We start from the raw sequence: 26,553 nt of genomic DNA, 5'->3' as shown, positions 1-26,553 counted from the left end.
TGTTAATATGGAAATGTGTACCATTTAAAAAGGTACCACCCCAGTGACAGCTTGCATACCTTTATTTCTAAGAGTGTAGGTATAACAAATGTATTAATTTGGATGTTGACCATTGTCTCGAAAAATACCTCTGTGGATAGATGTTTTTATTACCTTTTTTTGTTATTCACTAGAACCCCAATATCTTTATAGGCAGATTGCATTACAGTATGTCTGTGAGATCCAACAGAGATCTGTTTTCCCTCACAAAATTATAATTTGCATAAACTAAAAAGCAAGATGTTTTAGAAAGTAATAATTAGTTATTTATGAATGATCTGGTCTACTGTGTTTATATCGGTTTATAAAGATTCAAAGTAAAGAAAATGGAACCAAACAGTTTTAAATTGTCCTTACAAAAACAGAACCAGGACTGAAAATTCTACGTGCAGTTCAGTTTGAGCATTTCATTAAATATTGTTCATTAAATTGACTGATAAAAGTAGGTCGTAATGTATCCCTGGGGGTCAATTGTGCATGGTTTGGACTGTGCATTCTCTGAAAACACATACTAATGTAAGGTGTAAAGGAGACCTAGTTGTACTGCCATCTGTTGTTAAATCACATCGTTTTCCAGAGGTGTGATTCGGAAATTCATACTCTCCCCACAGACAATCACTGCAATCCAGCAACTAAGAGCAAGACCAGTGAGGACATTGTCCAGTCCTCCAAGTTCCCATCAGCCTACTCGCCTGAACACTACCAGCACTCAGAGTCTGATTACTCCTACTACACCAGCTCTCCTAAATGTGAGTGATAAATATATGCAAAGTCTTCAGTTCACTGCATACAGTATCAGCCCTTCACAATCAATCACATATAGAGATGCCTGTAATGAGCCTATTGTAGAAGTGGTCTCTTTATTGATCAGGGGTCACCACAGCGGAATGAACCGCAAACTTATCCAGTATATGTTTTAGACAGAGGATGCCCTTCCAGCTGAAACCCAGTACTGGGAAACACCCATATACTCTCAGATTCACGCTCATACACTACGGCCAATTCAGTTTATTCAATTCTCTTATAGCACATGTCTTTGGGGGAAACCGGAGCACCCTGAAGAAACCCACGTAAACACTGGGAGAACATGCCAACTCCACACAGAAATGCCAACTGACCCAGCTGGGACTCGAACCTTCTTGCTGTGAGGCGACAGTGCTAACCACTGAGCCACCGTGCCGCCCAAGAAAAGTGTCAATTTGAATAAAAATAAATTCTAGTTATCATTAAATAGACAGTCAAATCAAACACAAAGTGGTGTAAATACAGCTGGAAATCTTTAAAATGCTCCAGTGAATGAATATTACATATGTATTAGTAAGCTGAGTTGGTTTTATTAAATTTTATTGCTGTGCTATTTCCTTAAACATAACAAAATCTTTTATTTGTACAAGCTTGAATTATATACTATGCATTATATGATTAAAACACCCCCACCCCCACTAAAAAAACCCTAAATGTTTTTGTTTTTTGGGATTTTCCTGTGTTTTGTTGTTTATTTGAAATCCTAGTCTTAAAGCTAAAAGTATTTGCGCGTTGAGTATGTAAGATAAACTTTTAATGAAATTTACACAGATAAATAAATATATTTTATTGCATTTTAAAGCATATTTTTGCTGTCAGTATAGATATTGTCTCCCTTTGGTTTGTCAGTCTCTTCTGATTTGTGCTTCTTCAAAACATGTTTTTTTCCTCTCTCAGCTTTACGTGCTCCTCGGAGAAGATACTCATCAGGTGGAGAGGAAGATGGCTGGAGTCATGGCCTTCAAAGAGTAAGCCAGAAACATCCTCTGCCCTCTAGTCACTAATTAAAGCTTGCGTTAATTAGATAATCGGTTAGTACGTGTCTAGTTTTGCTTATCAACCATCAGCCATCATGCTTTACATCCCATCTGTCTGCAGAAAGTTTTCCATTAGATGCTTTTTTTTTTTTTACAATCATTAGGACACGTTTCTCATTTGTTTGGTAATTTTTTGTTTGTTCACAGTTTCAGCTCAAGTCAAGTCTTTCTTAAATAACAAATGAATAAAAATACTTTACAAATTAAAAACAAAAAGGACTTTATGTTGATTACATTGTAGTACAAAATGATTCATATTTTGTCACATTTTTGTATAATTTGTATATTGAAAGGTTTTATATATTTTAATTAAATTGTAAAAAAATTACAATAAAATTTTAATGCTTTAGCAATTACTGTCAAATTCAAATAGAAAGTGTCTGTGCCTCTGTTTAATAATGACCATTATTATGCTATTATACTATTTTATTCATTTCTTCATTTTCTTTTTGGCTTAGTTCTTTCATTAATCAGGGGTCGCCTCAGCGGAATGAACCTCCTGCATTCACACACATACACTACTGCCAATTTAGCTTATTCAGTTCACCTATAGCACATGTCTTTTGACTGTGGGGGGAACCAGAGCATCCAGAGAAAACCCACACGAACACGAGGAGAACATGCAAACTCCACACAGAAACGCCAACTGAACCAGTCGGGGCTCGAACCAGCAACCTTCTTGCTGTGAGGTGATCGTGCTACCCAATACGCCACCGTGATGCCACCATTTAAATTTTTTCAAAATAAATCATTCTGTGTCAAAATTTGCTGGTATTGCTATACTTCTGAAGACATTTGGTCCCCAAAACGTAAGGAATAAAGGGTACACACAGATACTTTTCACCCTTGCTTTAGTGATTACCCGTAGTTTTTACTAATGTCCTCCTCCAGAAATATTTTTCCAGCAACCTTCTTGCTGTGAGGCAATCGTGCTACCCACTGTGCCATCATGACACCCTAAACTATTTTAAAGGTTCCTATTTTTCATTTCTCAAAAGTGTTTTGTTCTCCAACACTGTAAAAATTGCTGTAAAATCTACAATATTCTCGGCAATTTTTGGTTGCCAGTGATACTGTAAAATTTACAAGTGTATTGTAAATTTTGCCAGTAAAACTGTAATAATTGGCAGTAATACTGTCAAATTTACACATGCACTGTAAATTAATAATTACAATTGTGCTTTAAAAGTACAGCCGAATTGTAATTGTTAATTGACAGTGCACTTGTAAATTTTACAGTATTACTGGCAACCAAAATTGCCAAGAATATTGCAGATTTTACAGCAGTTTTTACTGTGTAGATTAGGGTTGGGTAATGTCGACCAATTTGGCATTGTACGTTGTCTAATGTGAAACATTGCGATGGACAATGGAATCATCATCGTAGGCAGTGATGAATTAATTTTTCATGAATAATTATTAATTCATAACTAATTAACTATTTGTAGCCCACCGTTTCAACTACCTGACCTGCATGCTCTTTGTTTTACCCATAACCAAATCATAAATAAATAAAGATTAATTTCATCCCGCGGAAAAAGTGATTGACTCTGGCATGAATAGGCAGAGTTATCAGTGTCGTTATAATGGCATTGGCAAACTTGGTGCACAACCAACAGGAACCAACCAACAGTATCTGAGGTTTTCGTAAAATTTTTAAGTATAAGCGTGAAAGCGAAAGACTGAAGCAGTATATTGATGCTGTGACACGCTACCTAATAGATTTAAAAGACCCAAGATTCATAAGATAGAGACACAATTAATTAAATATTACGTTTAACAACTATAGTGAGACGCGATCCAGTGGTACATCCTTGATAAACTGTCCGACATACACTACTCTCTGGGGTTTTGTGCTCAAAGCAGCCGCTGAGCTTAGAAGTGCACATATTGTGCAGAGTATGCCAGTGTGTTTGTGGTCACATGATGTGCGTTTTCAGTGGTATAGTGTGGACAGAGATATTTTAAGAAATGCTAGATGAAAAGCCAGTGTAGACGTTGATTGTTTTCATTCTAAAATGCCATTTTAAAGCTAAGATGTACTGTATTAGCGTAAACAAGGCCTAGGTGTGTATTTTGTGCGGAGGATTGCGATGCCGGCTCAGCATCGTGTTGTCTATCGGCCATTGGTGATGGATGATTGCATTGTCTATTGTTCCGACCCTAATGTAGAATTGCTTTACATGCCTCCAAAGTTAAAAATGCTTTAATTTTCTCATAATAAACGTTCAAATATTTTCTCAAAGTATGTGAAATGATGCATTCAAGGATAAGCTGTTTTAGACTAATAAGAAGGTTTTAAGATCTAAAACATACAGAATTTTTATGTAAAAACTTAGAGTTCATGGGCCCTTTAAACATCTCACAATCAACAGTATTACACACTGCTGTACATAAAAGGTCATCCAAAAAAAAAAGAACAACACAATGGATTTCTGATCACTCATGAATGTTTCTGTCTTTGTCTCAGATTCAGGGTGGGATCGGTCGTATGATCCTGAAGGAGGAGATGAAAGCCCGCTCTGGTTCCTATGACAATGACCCCTGGGGCAGCGCACGAAACTCCCGCAGTGGGAGCAGGGAGATGCTGCACAGCATGGGCCACAACAACACAGTTAACGGCTGTAAGTGCTCTACTACAACCACACATTAAAGGGACGTATGTTTGAAAGGGGGTTTCTGGAGTGTCATCAAAAACAGAGTGTGGCTTGAGTGCTCCATATCATATTCCATCCTTCAAAGCCAAACCTACCATTGGGGTTTAAGGCAAGACATTGTGCGATAAATAAAAAACAAACAGTTATGACAGTAGTTACTCAGGTAATTTATTGCAGTAAAAATTATAAATGCTTTTTGTATTAAGTTTTCGATGTTTAAAGTAAGCACTGTTAAATAAGATGCACACATTTGCATGCACTCACTTACTCTATCCTTTGGCTTAGTGCCTGATTTATCAGGGGTCACTACAGCTGAATGAACTGCCAATTACTCTAGCATATGTTTATATGTTTTTATGCTATGGATGCCCTTAAGGCTGATTTATACAGTGTCAAGCGCATGTGTATGCTCCAGCACAACTTTCGCATGGTCGCATAGCCCTCACCGTGGCTGAAGCTGACGCGTCTCTTTCAAAAAATGTATCTGCGCGTAGCGCAAGCTCTGTAATTGGTCGGCTTGTAGTGCTGACGAGTGTGCACGGGACAGAGAGTCATACGAACCTATTGGAGCGAGTGTTTACAAGCGTCAAGTCCCATGAAGGAGCTCCAGGTGGAAAGTTTTGTTTTGTGATTAAAGTTGTAAAGTCGCCTCTGAATGAGTGAGTTTTAGCTACTTGTACATTAAGGTACCATTCAGAAAAAGACAAAACACCAGCAAAGAAACTCGACACAGAAGAGCATAGAAACCTAATGCCAGCTAGTGTTCGGAAGTGTACAGAGCAACACAAACAGCACACAGAAGTATAAATGCACAGCAAGACATGTGCTGTGGGTCTAAACCAGGCTTTACACTCTCTCATTCACACACACATTCTTTCACTATAGCCACCTTAGGTTACGCAATTACACATTTCTTTGGACAGTGAACTGAATGAATGCAGAAATGGGAAGAATATGCACATAGAAATGCTTCCTGGCCTAGCCAGGACTGGAACTAGTGACCTTTTTGCTGCGAGGCGTCACATTCCAAGCATAAAAACCGGAACATTGGATGGTTTCAGGTTAAAGATGCTTAATTTCTTATTTGACACATTAAAATTAAGTGAAATTTATTTATAAACTAATTTCTAGTGGAGCACGTGCTTATGATTGATAGCACCTGGTCCACATTAGCTAACACTGGTTTACCAATCAGACAACTTCTTAACTACTATAAATAACCAGAGTATCTCACTTCAGCCATCTTCGTCTTGAAGAATCCCCCCTTCCACCCCTACTCCTCCCATTTCCTTGTCAGGGCAGCACAGAGGCCTAGCGGTTAGCACCACGGCCGCACAGCAAGAATGTCACCGGCTTGGACACTTCCTGGCCAGGTCGGCGTTTCCGTGCGGAGTTTGCATGTTCTCCTTGTATTTTGTCGTAAATTGACACCATAGACAATTTATAGCTTTAATCTACTTCCAACATTATAAAGCAGGGAAGTTCTCGAGACCTACCTGAACTCGTACTCCCCTCTCACCCAGCAATGGTGAACAAGCTCCATAATCAATCATCAGCTAAGGGCGAACTCTTGAAAGGCTTTTACAGATAGGATTTGGGCAATCTCTATTTTACACTCTATTCAATACATCAGACAACACCAGAAACAGTTAAAGAAATTTATAAAATATATATATGTATATATTTTTTCTCTTTTTATGTTCATAAAATACTGCACACAATCTTCCAATTTATGCATGAACATATTCCTTTGTAAAAACCACGTAAACTAAATTATGTAGTTATGAATAATAGTCTGTTGTATGTATTTGCTGCTTTAGTGGAGATTAAAAAAAACAGCCTTTAGGTATTGTGTCTACAGACACAAATTGAAAAAATGTGTAGGAAAAGAAACTCTTAAAAAATGTCATTTGGATGTTTTCTGAAAAACATTTGAAGAGTTTAGATGCAAGAACCTCTAAATGCCATCTGAATTTTTTCTCTAAAGTTAGTATTTTTATTAAGCTCCCGTGTGTATGTACTGTACAGTAATATTACTTTTATGGCAAAGAATAATTTTTTTCCTGGTCTTTAAAGTAAAATAATTCTCAATTTTTTTCTATTTACTCACTCATGTGGTAAATAGAAAATGGTAAATGTTAAATGTTATGTGGTTTTAAAATGTAAAAATTTCATTCTTCTGTTTGGCGGTTTATTCCACTGAGGCGACCCCTAATAAATCAGCCACTAAGCCGAAGGAAAATGAATGAATAATTTATTGAAATATTGAAATGGCTGTTCAAAAAGCGAAAGAAACTCAAACACATCTGGAACAAGTGGAGTATATGATGACATAATTTAGATTTTTTGGTGAACTATCCCTTTAAGATCACCTTTACCCTTCCCACAATCTCCCTTGGTGAAAATGCATGACGGCAACAGGTGCGGTGTGCTTTTGACTGCATGCGGTATGGGAGTTGCTTTGCTCTCCTTCAGTATGGCTGTGATTATTCAGCGCAAGACAATGTGGTCAATGAAGATGTGGCACACAGCCATCTCATTAAAGCAGTGGAGCTCTGGAAGTCTTTACAGTGAAGGCAGGCTTGAGTCAACAGTGACACAGCCAGCATATGCTGATACAGGAGGGGGGATTCTGTGAGGCTTCTCAGGAATAGTGCAGACACAGCAGAAAAAAACTATATATTACTACACTACAGCCAATGCAGTGCCATGCACCTGTTCTTATTCTGTCTGAGTCTCTTGCTCTTACAGAAACACACACATAGAAACACACGTACGCAGCTATCCTTATGGGGAACTACCATAGACTAAATGTTTTTCATAATGTACAGACTGAATCTACTTCTAAACCCAACCCTCGTAGGAAACATACAGCATTTTTACATTCATACATTCATTTTCTTTTCAGCTTAGTCTCTTTATTAATCTGGGGTCGCCACAGCGGAATGAACCGCCAATGTATCCAGCATATGTTTTACGTAGCAGATGCCCTTCCAGCCACAACCCAACACTGGGATGCACCCATACACTCTTGCATTCACACACATAGACTACGTCCAATCTAGCGCATGTGTTTGGATTTGTAGGGGAAACCGGAGCACCTATAAGAAACCCATGCCAACAAGGGGAAAATATGCAAACTCCACAAATGCCAACTGACCCAGCCGGGGCTCGGATCAGCGACCTTCTTGCTGTGAGGCGATCGTGCTACCCACTGTTCCACCGTGACGCCACATTTTCACATTTTCAAAATAAATAATTCTCTCAAAATTTGCTGGTATTGCTATACTTCTGGGGACATTTGGTCCCCAAAACATGAGGAATAAAATTTACACTGATACTTCTCACCCCTACTTTGGTGAATACCCTTAGTTTTTTACTAATGTCCTCCTGCAGAAATATTTTTAATTATAATATATATAAATATTTTTATTTATAATGTATATTGTACACGAAATACACAAATGCAGAATATACTAGTATTATTAGTAAATGGGTGAATTTATAGATTTCTGTTAACACTTTAAAATTCATTAGCTAGCTGCAGTTAATTCATTAACTAACAATGAACAATACATGTGTTTATTTATGTTTGTTAACATTAGTTATTAAACATAACACTGTTCTCATTATTTCTTCATTATATGGTAGGGCTATAGTATTAATTATTGATCATTGCTCGTTTAAATATTTTAAAAATGATAATTATTTTATTAATATACTATGACTATCCATAATATGGCTTCATGGACATAGTACATTTCCATTAAAGCCAAACTTCTGTTATAAACACTGAATCTGAAATTATTCTCTTATATTTTCATAAATTATGTGTTTATGATGAGAGAATTTGGGTGCGGGGTCTTAAGAATCTTAAATTCACTGAAATATTGTGTTGTAGATCTTAAATCATTTTAAACAGATCTTACTTTTCCTCTGTCCAAGAAAAGCTACCCAATCGGGCCTACAATTATCAATAATCCATCTCAATAAAACTTTTTTTATATATATATTTTTTTGTAAAGATATCTAATTTACAAGCTGTTTGCTTTTTACAGCAATTTCTCTTCATTAAATTCACTAATCAGGGAAAGAAAGCTAAAAAAAATTACACAATTCCTCATAATAATACCAGAGCAACATATCACTCAATCAATTTAGATCAAAAGTCAACAAATGTAAATTTTTGATTATTTATGTCATTGTCTAAACAATAAATAAACATTTAACAATGTTAAACTTTAGTTTTCTTGTTTTGAAACATTAAAATAAGTTGCTAAAAATAATTAAGTTTTTTTTTTTCTTTTTTTGTGACAACACACCGGGCCATTAGAAAAAATCATCAATATATACATCTTTTTTTCCCCCAAAAAGGTGTTTATTTCACAACATCATTGTTTCTATTAAGTTCCCTAATCAGGAAAAGAAAATTAAAAACAATTACACAAATCACATGATAATTACCGCAATATATCACTTTACATAATCTTCCATTTACACAAAAACTAATTACAGAATAAATTGTGAGTAGATATAATATTTATAAATAGTTATGAAATTTAAGATTTATAACAGAAACACTTTACGTTGAATAGGAGTTATACTCAATTCATTTGGACCAAAAGCAAATAAATTTATTTTTAAATTATTTTGTGTAGTTTTCTTTATAATAAATATATTTTTCATAAATTTGTCATTAATTTATTGTTAAGCCCTGTATAAGTCTAAAATCACATTTATAAGGCTCTTGAAAGGGTCTTAAAATGTCTTAAATTTGACTTGATGAAACCTCCAGAAACCCTGGTTAATTTAACTGAATCTTTTTTAATTTACAATGTTTTACCTTCGCTCTTTTACATTCTTTTACTGTGAAAACTACAGTCATTTTTTACAGTGCAGTGCTGTGACTTGTCATTCTGTATATATCTAAATTTAGTTTAGTTTATTGCATTGTAAAAAGTGAATCTCTGAAAAAGTGACTAAACCTGTTGCCTTCAAATTTCTAAATAAATTAACTATTTACATAATATAGAAATTACGTTGAAAAAACAACAGTTCTATGTTACGTAAATAAATACATAATTTTTTATAGTAAAATCTAATTGTCATTTTTTAGGCAATGTGTTTACTCATTATTAAAGTCATTTAAAAAAATGCTTTTTACAGTGTAATTGATGCAATATAAAATGACTTGTAAACATAAAGGTGCAGTATGTAAGTTTGACCCCCAGTGGCTGAACTAGGAATTGCATTCCTGGAACAAAACAAATGCAAGCGCAGGTTGCCAGATTGACAACACCAATAGCACATAGTTCACTTCAGATCTTGAAAAAACTTTAGAACTGTGAAATAATGCAAACCAACACATATGAGTGATTCAGCATCTACATTTAATAGTATTAAAGAGGTTTAATATGCATTAATTTGATCAGAAACCTGCCATTTCGCTGGAGTGAATGGTTGTAATTAAATTTCTGTCGTTTTTCGTCTGGTGCAGAGAGCCTAATTGCTTATCACTGCAAATTTCCTCATGTTGTTACGACACAGGGTTACAATGTAACCTGCTCACCTAATGTTTACATTCGTAATATTTTTATTATTTGCTTGTTAAAAACCAGGGTTGTTTCGTGCCCCCTTATCTTGAATTTGTCAACCATTTTTTCTCATTTTGTGTTTTTTTTGACACAGACCATGATAAACTTCAAACCCTCATAGATGTTACTTACATAGACGTGAATAATACATACATATTCATCGCATCCCAGTGAAATATTCTGCATATTTAAAGGATAAACGGAGTTGGTTACAGTATCCATCCTCAATAACTTTCCTTTGCATTACAGCCAACCTTTCACTCCATCCGCCTCATGTTCATATGAACATGCTGCTCTCCTTAATTCTATTTCGGTGTATCTCATGGGGAAGAGCACAAAGCATCTGGAAAATTCCCTTCATCCCCTCCCTCTCTTTAGTTCCTTGTTTTCCTCTGGTTTCTCCAATATTCCTGCATTTTCCTCCCCCATATCTATACTGCTGCTCCACAAAATCATGCGTCTTCTTTTATTCATGACTAGAAATAGGTGGCATTTACTGTACTGCTCATGAAATGGACCAAGAGGAAGTTTGGGAGTGATGTTGAATAGATTATATAGCTCAGATAATTGACTTGATTTCAGAGGTGTTGTTTAAGACAGACCAGTTAATAAACATCTAATGCTGCTCATGATGAAACATACCCAAACGACATGAGGGATTTTGAGTAAGAATTTAATGCGATGAATAAAACATAGACTGAAAGTTGGGGATGTAGATGTTCATTGTGATCTTGTGTCGAGAGAGCAGTTCAATAGCAGTGAGATGTAAATGTGTGTTAATGTGTTCATATATATTAAATTAAGGTATGTTTTTGTTCAGTAAACGTGCATTAACAACTTTCCACTCAAATTTCTTCTTTGATTTTCACAATATCAGATATTATAATATTATAAGATTTAAGATTTCCACTAAAAGTTTATCAATAAATAGTGTAACATTAAGAATATATATTTTGAGAATGTATATTTTTTGTATATATTTTTAACTCAAAATTAGCATATAAGAAGAATAAATAACAAAGAATAGAAGGAATTTACATATTTAGAAAGAAAGAAAGAAAGAAAGAAAGAAAGAAAGAAAGAAAGAAAGAAAGAAAGAAAGAAAGAAAGAAAGAAAGAAAGAAAGAAATCCCTATTCACATATTTACAAAGAAAGGAAGGAAGGAAGGAAGGAAGGAAGGAAAGAAAGAAAGAAAGAAAGAAAGAAAGAAAGAAAGAAAGAAAGAAAGAAAGAAAGAAAGAAAGAAAGAAAGAAAGAAAGAAAATTCACATTCACATATTTACAAAGAAAGGAAAGAAGGAAGGAAGGAAGGAAAGAAAAGAAATTCACATATTTACAAAGAAAGAAAGAAAGAAAGAAAGAAAGAAAGAAAGAAAAAACACATTCACATATTTACAAAGAAAGGAAAGAAAGAAGGATGGAAGGAAGAAACAAAGGAAGGAAGAAGGACATTTTCATCGCACAAATTTATCAGTGTTTTTTATTAAAGTTAGTAAAAATATTAAAGTTTGTCATTTTCTTAATGATTGTAATACAACATGCTGACAACAACAAACACAACATTCATTTTTTTTATATCAAATTACATGTGAATTGTTAATAGAGACTTCAACAACTTTTATTAGACAAAAATAAATATTTGTACATACCTATACTGTAAGCCAAGGCTTCTCAAACTCGGTCCTGGAGGTCTGGTGTCCTACAGATTTTAGCTCCAGCTTTTGTCTGATTGGGGTTGGAGCAAAAATCTGCAGGACACTGGCCCTCCAGGACCTAGATTGAGAACCCCTACTGTAGACTGACCAAACACATAGTCTAAAAAGGATGTCAAGTTACCACTCTCACAAAAACGCATTTCTTTAATGCAACTGTCTTACAAAAACAGTCAAAACACATAAAAAGGGTTTGTAGTTCAAAATAGTACAATGTTAACACACCCCTAATCCCTGTTTATCGTCTTCTGTAATTTTAAAGACACTGTATTTCTTCTATAGATGTTGATAGAAACAGGGATCTTCCCTTTCATTCTTAAATCTTTTACATTCTTCTTTTCTCCCTTTCCCCCCTTTCCACTGCCTTGATGTTTTTCCATTGATCAGCATTCTTCAGGCTCATTGAGCACTTTGATGTGCTGTGTTTCAGTGTTTTTGCTGAGCAGTTTGCGCTTCTGTCTGTTTGTTGACAGTTTTGAGATTTTTCCAATGACTCTTTCAGTGAATCCAAAACCTCAGGGAACGCAGAGACACAAGTCTGACCTGGTGGCACAATATATACCAATAACAGCAGATTTACCCAATCAGTCTATACTATATTGTACATAGCAATGAGATTACGAGAAAATATTACCACTGACTCTTAATATTAGCATGGAATTAATTATCAAATTATTGAAGCGATTCTGTTTCTTTTGTTTCTTCAGCTCCTCGGTCAAACTTTGCTGCAGAGAATGGTGAGTGGCTTATAAAATCTTTCCATGTTTACTGTACAAATATTATAATGTAAACACTTAAGTATTACAGTTATTTGGGTCAAAGGGTTTTCCAGCATCAAAACAATATAACTTGAATGTTGTTCAAACATTATAATATTACTTACTTTCCTTCAGCTTAGTCCCTGAATTATCCACCACAGCGAAATTAACTGCCAATTACATTAGAACAGTGTTTCTCAACCATGTTGCTGAAGGACCGCGGTCTCCTTTGTCTGTCACACCCATAACAGGTCTTTCAGTCTCTGCTAATAAGCTGATGATCTGAATCTGGTGAAACTGGTTGTCCTCCAGTAACAAGGTTGAGAAACACTGCATCAGAATGTTCTTTTAGCTTTTTAGTCTGATCAAAAGCTAAATTGAATCTATTGTAACAATATCAAAAATATGATCATTCTATATTTAAAACAAGAGTTCGCTGTTGATATACTAAAGGACTGTGTAAAGATCACAGTGCAGCTCAGAAAATACTAATTACATGTCAATTTACATATTTGCCATTATCCTTGAAACCACTAGATTTTACCCATGTGTCAATCATTTAAAAATAAAACATTTTAATATTATTAGTGATCACATTTATGTATTTTAATAATTACCATCCAGAATAAGTTGTTTATTTCATTTGTATAAATATATATGTTGAGCTGAGGGATGCTGACATATTATTTATAAGATATTTTGTCATTTTATTTTTACATATCCAAGTTATCTGAAGGATTTGACACTTTAATTGTGTTTATATTGCATACTATTATGCTTTCTATGTACATAAAGTCACTTTTGTACATATATATTTTGTTGTAGACACCAATGTGGCATCTCCTGTTTGATCTATTTATTAAAAGCATTTTATTTTTAGATTTCACAAATCCAGGAATTAGAGCATGATTTAAAGCTTTTAAGTTTAATTATATTACATATCTTTTGAGCTGTGAGAGTGTATGGGTGTTTTCCAGTACTGTGTTAAACATATATTGGTGTTTCATTCTGCTATGGCGACCCCTAATTATTAAAGGGACTAAGCCGAATAAATGAATGAATATTTTAAGCATTTGGAACCTGAGCACCATGAAGTCAAATCATTTGGCGTTCATATATTGTTGTCAAAATATAGCACTGTAATACATTTTGGAAAGTCTGTCACCCTTAAATTACTTTAAATTTATAAATGATTAACCAATAAATTTAGGCAGATTTTTGCCTGGTAAATAGCGCCCTCTAGTGTGCATTAACTTACAAAGCAGACTAAGTATAACAAGCCTAATCCCCATACACTGAGGTTAAACCTTGACCTTTATTTTTGCGCTATCTTTAATCTGTTTTTAATTATTTTTTACCTAAAGATTACATATCCAAGTCAGCCTCTTTGCCTGGATATGGCAGGAATGGATTGCACAGGGTAATTTACTGTTTTTTGACTATAAGAAATACCTTTTATTTATTGTTTGTTTCATTCAGCATTTAATTTATATTAATGTCCAGTAAATGGACAGAGCATTCAATAAAACAATAACATTTTAACCACAAATTTGTTTGTTTTCCAGCCACAAAGTGCTGATTACTATCAATATGACAGCGGCAGTGAAGTCAACTGGGGAATCAGAGGTGAGGCTTTTATTTGTGAAGAAAATGCTAATTTTGTTGGCCATATTCGGGAGTTAAAGGGATGGTTCACCCCAAAATGAACAATTACACACAATGTACTCACCATCAAATGTTCCAAATGAGTGTCTTTTTCTGTTGAATACAAAAGAAGAGGTTTTGAAGAATGTGGGAAATCAGCCGATAACATAGTAAGATAAAACTGCAGGTTAACTATGCTTATATATAATAACTGTTAAAAGAAACTAGTTGTTTGTTATTTTGTTAAAGTTATTAATACTTAATGTCAAAGTTAACTAATAGTTATGGTAATGAATAACCTTTACTCTTCTGATTTTGATTGTATTACAATAATTTACACCTTTTGTAAAGCTGCTTTTAAACGATAATTATTGTAAAAAGCAATATACAAATAATCTTGAATTGAATTGAACTGAATTAAAAGAGTGTAAAAGTGTGCATATTTAAATTGATTCCATAGTAAGGAGGGAAAAAAATGAACGTCAAAGGCTAAGGGTTTTTCCTAAATTCTTTAAAATATAAGTCTTTATACAGAATTTATTTTGTGGGTGAAAAATCCCTTTGAACTATTTTGTACAGAAAGTAGTTCTAACATTTACTTTTTTCTTTCCCAACAGAGTACACGGTAAGGAAGATGGTTTAAGATTACCAGAAGACTTAAAGAGGGTCCAGAGAGACTCTAAAAAACATCCTGAAACATTAACTCACCATCGGCTCCAGAGGAAAGGCCAGATTTACTCTACAGTATGTCAGTCTAATGAACCCTGATGGGTCAAAGCGACGTCCTGCCCGGTCAAAACTTGTGAAAACCGTAGGATGGAGAAATTAGTGTTTCCGGGTCATAAGGTCACGGTGTGATTTTTCAGCTGCAGGAGGCTGGAGAGGGCAGGGGTTCATCTGAGCCCTTTGCTCCTGGTCGGTCAGGATCTATATTGTTGTGTTCTGTGCCTCCTTCCTGTCTCGGTTACAGCTGCTGTGCCAGAGGCTCTGTGATTTCCTTTCACTTTCAGAAGAGAGAGGAAAAGGACGTCTTCTCGTGCTACTGCTGCTCTGAGAACAATGCTCAGCTTTCCATTAGCTGCCAATCATTTAGTCAGGGCAGGCAGGCTTTTACTCTGTATCAACAGGATCATATTTTGCTAATAAATAAACATGAATTTTATGGTCATGCTAATGGGAGTATACTATTAAATTCATTGCCAACTGTCGTTGACAGGTTTACCCATATGAAGCACTTCTTGTGACCACTAGGGGGCGTAACAGATTGCCAAAGGATGTTGACCGGGCCAGATTGGAGGTAAACTTTAAAAATAAAATATATACACTACTAGTCAAAAATTTGAGGTCAGTTTTTTTTTTTTTTTTTTTTAAGAAAATTATTTTTTTTATCAATGCAGCATCTATTAAATGTAAAAATTGTTAAATATTTATTACAGTTTTAAATAACGGCTTTCTTATTGTATGTAGTTGTAGTAAAATTAATACTCTAGTCATTATTGATTTTATTACTGTTTATTATTATTATTATTATTACAATAATAATTAATATTAGAGTTATTTCTAAAGGATCATGTGACTGAAGACTGGAGTAATAAAGCTGAAAATTCACCTTTAAAATCACTGGAATAAATTATTAACTTAAATTATAATCTACTTTTGACCAGTTATTTCATAATGCAATAACATTTCACAATTTTACTGTATTCTTGATTAAAGAAACGCAGCCTTGGTGAGCGGGATAAGCTTATTTTAAAACATTTAAACACCTACTGACCCCAAAATTTTGACTGGTAGTGTATATTTAATTTATTTTTAAAATACTTAAATACTTTTATTTAAATATGCTTTTTATAAGCTCAGTGAATTTACACATTTAGAAATGCGTAAAAAAAAAGCTTTTTTATAACTTTCTATTTGTCCCAAATGCACCCCCATAACAAAATCTGAAAAATTAATAATGAAAAATCATGACACTAAAGACAAAATGGAAAGTCATAACTGAAAAATGTAGTAAATCTTTAAAAATATGCTAAAACTTTTGTTTTAGTAATATTTGCAAGACTTTTAAAAAATGTTTACCTTATAAGTCTCTTAATTTATCAGAAATGTACTTTGTACTCCAGTGGTTCTTACACTTAGTCCTGGAGATCCAGTGTCCTGCAGATTTTAGCTCCAACTTGCCTCAAGACACCTGCAAGGATGTTTTTAGAAAACCTAGTACAGTGGTCTCAAACTCCTCTCCTGGAGTGTCAAAGCTCTGCAGATTTTAGCTCCAACCACTTCCAAATCACACCTGCTTAATAGTCTTTAGTAGTCTTGAACACCTTGATTAGTTGAATTAGCAGTGTTTGATTAGGGTTGGAGCAAAACTGTGCAGAGCTGCGGCCCTCCAGGAATTAAGTTTGGGACCTATGGCCTAGTAAGAGCTTGATTAGCTAGCCCAGGTGTGTCTGATTGGGATTGGAGCTAAAATCTGCAGAACACCGGACCTTTAGAACAGAGATCAACTACTGCTGTACACCATAATACAATAAAATATTGTCTGTCTGTCTGTCTGTCTGTCAGTCAGTTTGTCCATCTAAGGGAATGAAAATGAAATATGTGGATAACTAGATAAACATACGGAGTGATCATTTTTTCGTTTCTTTTTTTTTAGCGGCATCTTTCCGCTGAGGAGTTTTATCAGGTGTTTGGGATGACGATGGTGGAGTTTGACCGTTTGGCACTGTGGAAGAGGAATGAGATGAAAAAACAAGCCCGGCTCTTCTAGTGTTTCTGCCCCCCACATACACACACACACACACACACACAAACACATACAGTAGAGACCTGAAACCTGTTCCAGTCTAACGAAACAAAAACATCCTGTGTCTCATGCCTGGACAGTACAGGAATTGAGCAACTGTCCTTTATGACAGACATGAATGATCAGACAGGCTAGAATACTTGACAAAAAAGGTCACAAATAAATAACAATAAACGGAATGGTGGGATCATTTATTTTCAGTTTTTAGTGGAGAGTGAAATGGCTCTTGACCACATTTTATTTAGTTTTCGAATGAAAAAAGGAATCAGGATTTTGAATTTTTGCCTTATGTTCTTTATTAATTTATGCACCAGCAAAGTGAGTGTACAGAATGTAAATATGATTAAGACAACTATAACAAGAGTGGATGAATCACCAGACGTCATCCATCTATTACATTATTAAGGAAAATTTAGTTTTAAAGATGACAAAATCATATTTTTCAGTTTTGACTATTATATATGGTGACTACATAGGGTTAGGTGGGCTGAACTAAGCGATGATTTGCTTGACAATGAATACCAAAGTCTGACTGTTATTTGTGAAGTTTCAAGCCGATTCAATTGAGCACTATGGTGCTGTACTTTGTTCAGGTCATTTTCAAGGAGTAACGAATACTGAATGTACACTTTTATCACAAAAAGACTTTAGGATTATTAGACTAATTATTATGAAACACGTATATTGTGATGGTAGAAATGCAAAGAGCTTGTGTTTGATACAGATGATAAAGACGAAACAGATACTAGGAAAGAATTACGGTGCAATGTTTTTCTTTTATTTCCTTTTTTCCCAAATGTTATGCTTTTTAAAATTAACAAGAGAGATCTGTTGGGTAGATTAGGGCAGTTTACTTTCATGCTGTGATACCTTAAATATATTGAATTATATTTTTGGATCATATCAGGGTCATTGTCACCTGATTTATTAATAAAAATGAATGCAGGAGTAAATATGGATTGTATGGCCAGTGACAGGGATAACATGTTCACACTCACGTACTATTTGATGGAAATACACATCACCACACCACTGAAACAAGTTACAAATAACAAACTGTAACCTTGATTTGGACCTAACAGCATCCGTGGGGTCTTTATAAAGCCAAGGTGTACTGACAGTAGTTTTGTACCTCACTGACAAACAGGTGAAACCATCATGTTTTCTGCCTTTGTGTGTAGTGTTTACAACCTGTTTGCCCAATAGATTGTTATGAAGTGTTCTATTAATTTCATAGTGAAAGAAGAGAGCTAGAGTATAACCATATTTTTGATTCTCTCTTTTTTAATCACTGCAGCTACCTTGCTAACTTTATTTATCTGTCAGTTTCAACAGACTATGTACATCTTCTATTGCAATAAAAGTTTGTTTTCTTGTGTAAAATTGGTGTGCACCCGTGTATTTGTATCTTAATTTTTATCTTAAATTCTGTCAGTCTGTCTTCAAACCAAAGCTTCAAACTCGTTGAGAGGCAGCACTAGAGGGGCACTAAGACCCAGTAGGATAATGGAGAGAAGTCGGTGTCTGTCTGCAAACTTCATTGAGAATCTTTCAATGCGGTTTGTGTCTGTCATTTAAGTCCATAACATCGATGGGTGCACGGGCTGCGATGTGCCTTTCCAACACTTCAAGGAGTTTCTGATTCCTCAGATATGGAAATAAACAGCAAACGTAAGTAAAATGACAGCATGGCTAAATGATGATTCACAAAAGATATAGCTTTATTTACCCAAACATGATGAAGCGATGGTTATTTTGGATAAAATTGTGTATTTGTTTAGCCTAATTTTCATTTTATAAATGAGACAAAAAAGTTTTGAGAGCGCAAATGAACATTTAAACTTCTTCAATTGTTTCTGAAGGTGCACTGGCTGCAGCAAACGGTCTTGCCCGTCTTCCATGTTTTTCATGAACGAATCACTCTTTTGAGTCAAAACTTTCTGATGAACCAAATCACTAAACCGAACCGGACGGGTTTGTTCATTGTAGTTTCATTAAGCATTTAATGGCTAACTAAAACATCTGTTTGTAAGTCAGCGTTTTATTAAATCAAATTTGATTGACTTGGAATAACGATTTGATGGTTGACATATCAAAAACATTAAATAACAATACAGTTTTACATCTTGAATGGACTTGGTGTGTCCAAAATTGTTGCTTTTTATGTTCTGAAAGTAAATATTGGGCTATATAGTTAATTTCTTCTCATATGTTTTCATGTAGAAATTCTTGGAGATTTTGAAAGTGATGACAGTTATTTTCTTTGGTCATGTTTCACCTGAAAAACAGAAGAATAAAACAGTATACATCAGCCTAAGCTAGTTGGTTGGGTTAGCTGGTCATCCAGGCTGGTTTTAGAGGGGTTTTGAGCAGTAAGGTTCCTTAGAACAAGAGACCAGTTGGAATGACCAACTAAAACCATGACCAGTCTATCTGAGATCAGTTAAACCAGACTAACCAAGACTAGCCATTTATTTTAGGCTGGTTTTAACTGTTGTGTTTTTCAATAACGATATGATGTAACCCATTCAGGCCAAAGTACTGTAACTTGGTGACAGTGGTGGAAAGAGTAGCTACTGAAAAATATACTTAAGTAAAAGAACAATTACTTGCCCAAGTAGAGTATAAGTTTCTGTTTTAAATATTACTCAAAGCATGAATTAAAAGTAGACATATAAGTTCAAAAGTGCTCAAGAGCAGTGAGTATTTGGGTGTAAAAATTGGGTGCATTTACATGTAATTTGTGCATGTGTGTGTAAACGTAACATTCTGTAGTGCATTTGGTTACTGCCCTGCAGGCACACGTCATATGACGTTAATACTAGGTTAGATTTAGGGCCTACTCACACTATGCCATCCGTACCGTGCCCAGGCCCGTTTCCCAGATTGTTTGATAAGTGTGAGTGCGCTGAAACGGGCTCAAGCACGGTTCACTTGGCCGGCCCTGGCCCGGTTGAAAGAGGTGGGCCTGAGCGCGTTTCACTTGGGCTTTGGCGTGGTACGTATGAGTGCAAAACGCGCCAAAGGCCGAAACTGAAAGCGAGACATGTCTTTTAAGGGAGTGATTCATACAGATTTATATTAATCATTCTTACTGTTCAATAAACGCAAACTGCCGTAGTTTATTAAAGACGCAAAACCCTCACTACACGACAGCTGCGCGCCTTCTGCAGACCTCCTTATTCCTGCAGCACGAGGGCTTTATGACTGTTTATGAGCGCCAAAAGTGGCGGATCTGTTCGGCTAAATATCTGACTGCGTGTCCCCGCATCCCTAAGGACTGTTTGGCGAAATATTTGACGGCATATCAAACGACTGAAACGATATAACTAGAGAAATCTCCACTGAGCTGCTGAGTGAGAGAGCGCTTCTCACTGAACAGCGCAGCAGCGATGACGTAAGTGTGCCGAAGCCGGTTTGTGGTGTGAGCGCGGGCCGTCGGGGGAGACGGGAGGGAGGACAAGCGTGCTTTGGCCCAGTTCGAGGCAACTGTACCTAGTGTGAGTACGGCCTTAGGTTGTGATGTCAGGTGACCAAAATTCAAATATAATGTCTAGCCAGCATCTAAGGACAGCGCCATTTTGATGCCCAACAACAAAATCAAATGATGTTGATATTTGGTTAATTTTTGGTTGTGTTAGTGACCAAAATTCAACGTTGAGCCACCAATTTAAACCAACGTCATATTGATGTCAAATACTGACATTTATTTGTCAGGTATGGCAACCAAAATCCAACATCTGATAAACGTCATAGTGGTAATGTCTAACACAACGTCAATCTGTATCATAATTAGACGTAGATAATTGGTTGCTTTTAGGCCTGACGTTGGGTTCTAATGTCAACCTGATCTTCATTACCAAACAAAATGCAATCGTTGGGACACAATGTCAATCTGATGTCATGTTGACGTCTTGTGCCTGCTGTGTGTTTAAGGCCATTTCGGTCACCATACAGTAAACATCCGTCATCTTCTCATTAGCAATATGCCTCTAAACAGTTACTGGGTCAATACGTGTAAAGATTTGAATCATCTTAATGGACACTTTTAATGCTTCCAAGCTGTTTGCTGCAATTATAAATCACCCATGTCTTGAGGTTGTTCCTTATGATGCGGTTTAACTTCTATGTGTGATTTGATTGGACTCGCCGGACTGATTTTTCTAATCCCCATAGACAAGAAAAAATGAAGTTTTTCTTTGGACTGTGGGGGAAATTGGAGCACCCACATGAACGCAGAGAGAACATGCAAACTCCACACAAAAATGCCAACTGAGCCGAGGCTCGAACCAGCAACCCAGCGACCTTCTTGCTGTAAGGTGACAGCACTACCTACTGCGCCACTGCGTCACCATAGTAAAGTATCCATTGTATGCATATTTCAGAATTTTACCAGAAGTGCTAATCCGAGTACTTTTTGCTAACTCTTTTATACGTTTTTTAAATTTGCACATACTTGTTTATTCAACCCCTTTTTTTCCAAAAACTACATACAATAGAGTAACATGTCATTTGGAGTTCAACCCAGGCCTCATGACAAAATTGACATGTCATGAAGGAATAGACCTTATGCCTGGAGGCTTTTCATTTTGAATAAGCCTGCCCGTGTGCTTCCAGTGAACAGTTATGCCATTATAAATGTTCTGCATTTAAGATCTGGTTTGTTCAAAATCAATGATCATTACCTGATTGAGAATACACGTATAAAGCAGGTCTTGCACCAGACAAAGCACTTAAAATTCCATTGTTCTACACTATGTCTTTAAAATAATGAAACTTACTTATTGAAGATAGTCACATCAACATTTCACCACATGTTTTTTTCGGCAGTTGAAAAACACTTCCATGCTAAAAGCCCATCGATGAGTGATTGGTTGAAATGAATCGCACAAAAGAACCAATCTCTGGAAATCAGTTTGATTTCCTGTCACCGTTGCCATCAGCGCCCCATGCAGTGCCTTATCTGTTACCCACTGAGCTTTGCTGCATATGATCAAACTCTGACTTTAAACAGCTGCTGTTTCTCCCATGTAATGTTTCTCGTCATTTCTGCTTTACAAGAATGTACTGTTTTCAGTTTAATGTTGATCTATTTCATACAGATCCTCCACTTCAAAGTCCAGGAGGAATACACACCTGGAACATAAGCTTGCTGTGTGTGGCATAGTGATTCAGAGGCTTGCAGCATGGTTTAGCCTTCAATTTCTCTGGGGCTTTCAGATCTCTCATACTCTTATGCTTCTTTGTTTATAATAAGTGAAGTCTGTCTTTATAAGGAGCTGAGTTCTAACAGGGCGACTATGGAGAAGCGGTAGTACTTCTCTTGGTCTCTTAGAAGTCCTACTGTTTTGTTAGTTGCTGTTTTGGCATGACGCAGAAATGAGAGCATCTCTCCTTGCTTGTGCCATTGGCTCTTATATTTTTCTTTCCCTCGCTGAGACAATGAAATGAATCCTGCTGGCTTTCAGAACAAACCGGCTGGGTCTGGTCACGCTGTGGTCATTGCTGTACATGTTTTTGTACAATTCCTCCCCTCAAAGCCGCTCCTAGCAAACTAAACCCCCAGTCATCCACCTAGTTTACACAACATATCAAAGATAAAAAGGAAGATTAGTAGGTCTCCTCTAGTGTAAACCCAAAGTTAATGATTCCAAAAAAGGTAAAGTTCACTCATGAAAGACACTTTTTTTTGGTCTATCCTACTTGTGCATGCCACTGTCTTGGGCTTTCTTTAACTACTTGCCCCTCCCCACAAAGGAAAAGCTCTCTTAACTCATGACACAAAGGAAAAGCTCTCTTAACTCATGACATCTGGGATTGTGTGTAGGATCATAAAACGCACAACTTTACACACCTAAAAAACAGAGACAACTACCAGGTAGACACATGCAAGTAATTACAGAGCAGAGAACATCGGTTTACATTTAGACACCATACAGCAACTCTCATCTCTTCCACTTTCTCTGGAAACATACAATATTTTTGTCCGCCACCCCATCATTAGGTTTCTACAGGTGCATTTCAGAACCACCAGCCTCATCTGTTTGCAGAAGGTGAAGGCTGTGTCATCGCTTACTGTTTACAGAGAAGTTCTTTCTTACTCGCTGCCAGATTCCTGATCTATAAGAATGCTAGAGTTTACAAAAACACAAGGGATGGAGGAATGAAAAAATATTGTCCACCAGACATCGCCTTCAGAGCAAGCATGTTTCTATCACTATTTTTAACCTATCTTGATGCTGAATGTCTCACTGGTGTGGGGCTGTGAAACTATCACCCCATTTCAATCAGGCAGTTGGATACAGTAGTAGAGGTGTGTGAAGTTTCCTTCTGTATCAAGATGGGCATGCCTGCAAATCTTCCTGCTTTTTTCTTATTAAGTTTTAATATGCAGACTTAATATGTATCTACTTCAGGAGATGGGGGGCATTAAGTCTTCTTGTATTCATTAATTTGTAAAGGGCCCATCCTGCGAACAAAAGCCGTCCAAGCATAAAAGACAGCCACAGACAGGGGAAGATGTTAAAAAGGCATCTCAACTTTTAGTTTAGTTCATTAATAGTATAGTTTAATTATATTTTATTTATTTGAAGTAAGGCTGCATGATATTGGAAAAATCTGACATTGCAATATTTAGTTTTTCTGCAATATGTATTGCGATATACATACAATTTCACCAGATGAGTTGAATAGCTCTATTTGAAAAGAAATAATTCATTGAAAGCGATTTGGGTGATTTTGTAAGAGTGTTAATTCTGTATCAAAATAAATAGAGAAATGAAAAAAGTGAACAGTAAACTGAATAAAGGTACAGAAATTGAATTATGAAATGTAAAATAACACTTTATAGACTTCATTCTATTAATAATTCAGTAAAATTGTTTGTCATTAAAGTTACAAATATACTTTTTGTGTCTGAAAGCCTTACACTCTTCTGAAATACCTTTAAAACACATGCAAATGATGAGGTTTCATTCTGTTATTGGTATACTTGGCAATGACTCCACAAATCTCATGTATTCTCAACTGTTGTGCTGATCAAATCCTGCCATGTGACTATTGCCGACACACACATTGCGATTTGGATGTTAAAACCAAACGTATGAAACGATACATTGTGCAGCCCTTACTTTAAGCTCTATTTTACATAACATACCACTTGATTCATGTCATTGTCATTTATATCAGTGTTTCCCAGCCACATTCCTGGAGGACCACCAGCTCTACACATTTTCCATTTCTCTGTAACCAAACACACTTGATTGAGATCATCAGCTCATTAACAGAGACTGAAAGCAGTGTTGGTGGTCCTCCAGAAACGTGGTTGAGAAACACTCATTTATATAACATTAGTTAGAATATATTTAAACGATTGATCAGATTATACGTTGTTTAAACCACAAAATACAATCCTTTTTCCTTTTTGTTTTACTAGTCCTGTGTTGAATGGTCTAATAGGTTTCATGTCAATGCAGCAGTGACACACGTGTGCTGTTAAATGTCAACTTTTAGGATTGTGGATGACAACATGTTTATAGCTGTGCTTACTGCCATCGACTTATAATCAGATTGACAAAAACAAATCTTTTATTTATTATTTATTTATTTTGAAGAATTTTTTGGCAATTTTGTATTTATTATGATAGGACAGTATATATTGACAGAAAGTGAAGTTGGTAAGTGAAAGGGAGAAGGGAACACAAAAAGTCAGTGAGCTGTGATTTAAAGTTGGGACAGCTGCTGATCAGTTACACTGTCAGTGCACTTACATGGGCACCGACCAAAAACACATCTTAATACCAAGTATATTAATACCAAACTGGGACAATAATTTATTTCTAAAGGATAGATCCATCACTACAATTACAATTCTTTCCTTATTTATTTACTTGCATCATGTTGATGAGGGGCTCCGGTTTCCCCCACAAGTCCGAAGGAATTGAAACGGGTAAGCTAAATTGTCTGTAGTGTATGTGTATGAAGGAGTGAGTATGGATGTTTCCCAGTGATGGGTTGCGGCAGGAAGGGCATCCGCTGCGTAAAACATTTGCTGGATAAGTTGGCGGTTCATTACACTGTTGCAACCCCTGATTAATAATAAAGGGACTAAGCCAAAAAAGAAATTAATGAATGATGATGAGGGGTGGCACAGTGGCTCAGTGGTTAGCACTGTCGCCTTACAACAAAAAGGTCGCTGGTTTGAGTTCCTGCTGGGTCAGTTGGCAGTTCTCTGTGGAGTTTGCATGTTCTCCCCGTGTTGGCATGGGTTTCCTCTGGTTTTCCTCACAGTCCAAAGACATGCACTGTAGGTGAATTGAGTAAACTAAATTGGTCGTAGTGTATGTGTGTGAATGTTAGAGTGTATGGGTTACTCCAAGTACTGGGTTGCAGCTGGAAGGGCATGCGCTGTGTAAAACATGCTGGATAAGTTGCCGGTTCATTCCATTGTGGTGGCCACTGATGAATAAAGGGAGTAAGCCGAAGAAAAATGTATAAATGTTGATGAGGTGATCAACAGTTTTAGGCTGTTAGCAGTTATGGAATGGATGAAGTATCAATTTAGGTCACTTTCATTGTCAAGTTTTGACTTTTAAAATAGGTTTCTGTCACTTCCTCCCAGTTTGCAGTTACTGATGTGGTTAGTTTTGTTTATTTACTTCACTGGAGGAATTTTAAACTGGTGAAGTCATTTACTCCAATACTCTAATCATTAAACTTTGGACGTTCCTGAAAATAGACTGTGTGTGAAGCAGAGAATGAGATGCTTCAAGCCAGAGAAGCAGGTAGGCGTGAAGGGGACTCTACCTCTCCCCGTTGACTCGTTGAGTGTGTGGGATTGTCCCTTCATGTAAGATGCTGCACTGAATCATGGTTATTGTTTCCTTCAGACTGTGAGCATGTGGAAGAGTTTAGGAGTGTCAGGAACAAAGATCATTTGTCTTGTAAATCCTATAATGAAACATGAATTTGCACTACCGCTCTCGTCCAGAGATCAGCCAAAATGAATAGCAACAGTGTTTTCTTTCTCTATGCAGACGCCTGCAAGCCTGGTCTGGTCTTGATTGTTGTATGTCATGGTTGCAAGTTGGTACAAAGCAACCTGTTCCCTCCGGCTTGCGGGAATTCCACTTTTGTATAAATACATGGATATGGGTAAGCAGGATTTAGTGCAATAATGTGACCGCCTGTCAGCCGTCAACCTTGGCTTGAGACCTGACAGGGGAAATGCAAGGCATGCATGCTCTTGTGATTACAGCGTTGCCTTGGCTTACAATCAGCTTTGTTTGCTTTGACCATTTTATGTCTAGGACCACCCATTCAATCTCAATGAGCATCATCTGACTTCTTGCTAAAGACTACTCAACCAGCTGAAATGGACTAGACAATGCACACCCACCAGACTCTCATGCATGATAATGGAAGCGTTTAACAAGGTCTGTATTTAAGGTCTTTAACGAGTCTCCAGTGACTCAAAGTGCAGGTTGCACTGATTTCCATGGT

General features: G+C 36.2%; 2 protein-coding genes across 32 annotated transcripts in view; both read left to right on the top strand.

Annotated features, from left to right (window-relative positions):
• ablim3 (actin binding LIM protein family, member 3) overlaps positions 1–18,435 on the top strand; it is a 131,816-nt gene extending 113,381 nt beyond the window's left edge. For 13 of the 30 annotated variants that reach the window (XR_012389585.1, XR_012389581.1, XR_012389583.1 and 10 more), the window contains 8 exons: positions 651–788; positions 1,741–1,811; positions 4,351–4,504; positions 12,552–12,581; positions 13,967–14,022; positions 14,168–14,228; positions 14,864–15,543; positions 16,903–18,435. Coding sequence is in view for 7 of the 30 variants with exons in the window: in XM_073921538.1 (XP_073777639.1) it covers positions 651–788; positions 1,741–1,811; positions 4,351–4,504; positions 12,552–12,581; positions 13,967–14,022; positions 14,168–14,233; positions 15,463–15,543; positions 16,903–17,016 (710 nt within the window). In the remaining 23 variants the exon portion in view is untranslated. Of the gene's footprint in view, positions 1–650; positions 789–1,740; positions 1,812–4,350; positions 4,505–12,551; positions 12,582–13,966; positions 14,023–14,167; positions 14,234–14,863; positions 15,544–16,902 lie in introns of all 30 variants that reach the window. The other 17 variants (XR_012389576.1, XR_011006101.2, XR_012389572.1 and 14 more) reach the window with 7 other exon arrangements.
• Positions 18,436–18,614: 179 nt separating this feature from the next.
• The window catches only part of afap1l1a (actin filament associated protein 1-like 1a), a 70,469-nt gene continuing 62,530 nt past the window's right edge, over positions 18,615–26,553 (top strand). Inside the window, 1 exon segment of one of the 2 annotated variants that reach the window (NM_001030213.1) lies at positions 18,615–18,723. In NM_001030213.1, coding sequence (NP_001025384.1) covers positions 18,705–18,723 — 19 coding nt within the window. In that variant the 5' untranslated portion in view covers positions 18,615–18,704. 2 annotated transcript variants of the gene reach the window in all.

The sequence above is a fragment of the Danio rerio genome, chromosome 14 (assembly GCF_049306965.1).
Source record: "Danio rerio strain Tuebingen ecotype United States chromosome 14, GRCz12tu, whole genome shotgun sequence".
Classification (NCBI taxonomy): domain Eukaryota; kingdom Metazoa; phylum Chordata; class Actinopteri; order Cypriniformes; family Danionidae; genus Danio; species Danio rerio.
This window is presented reverse-complemented; position numbering and strand designations above follow the sequence as displayed.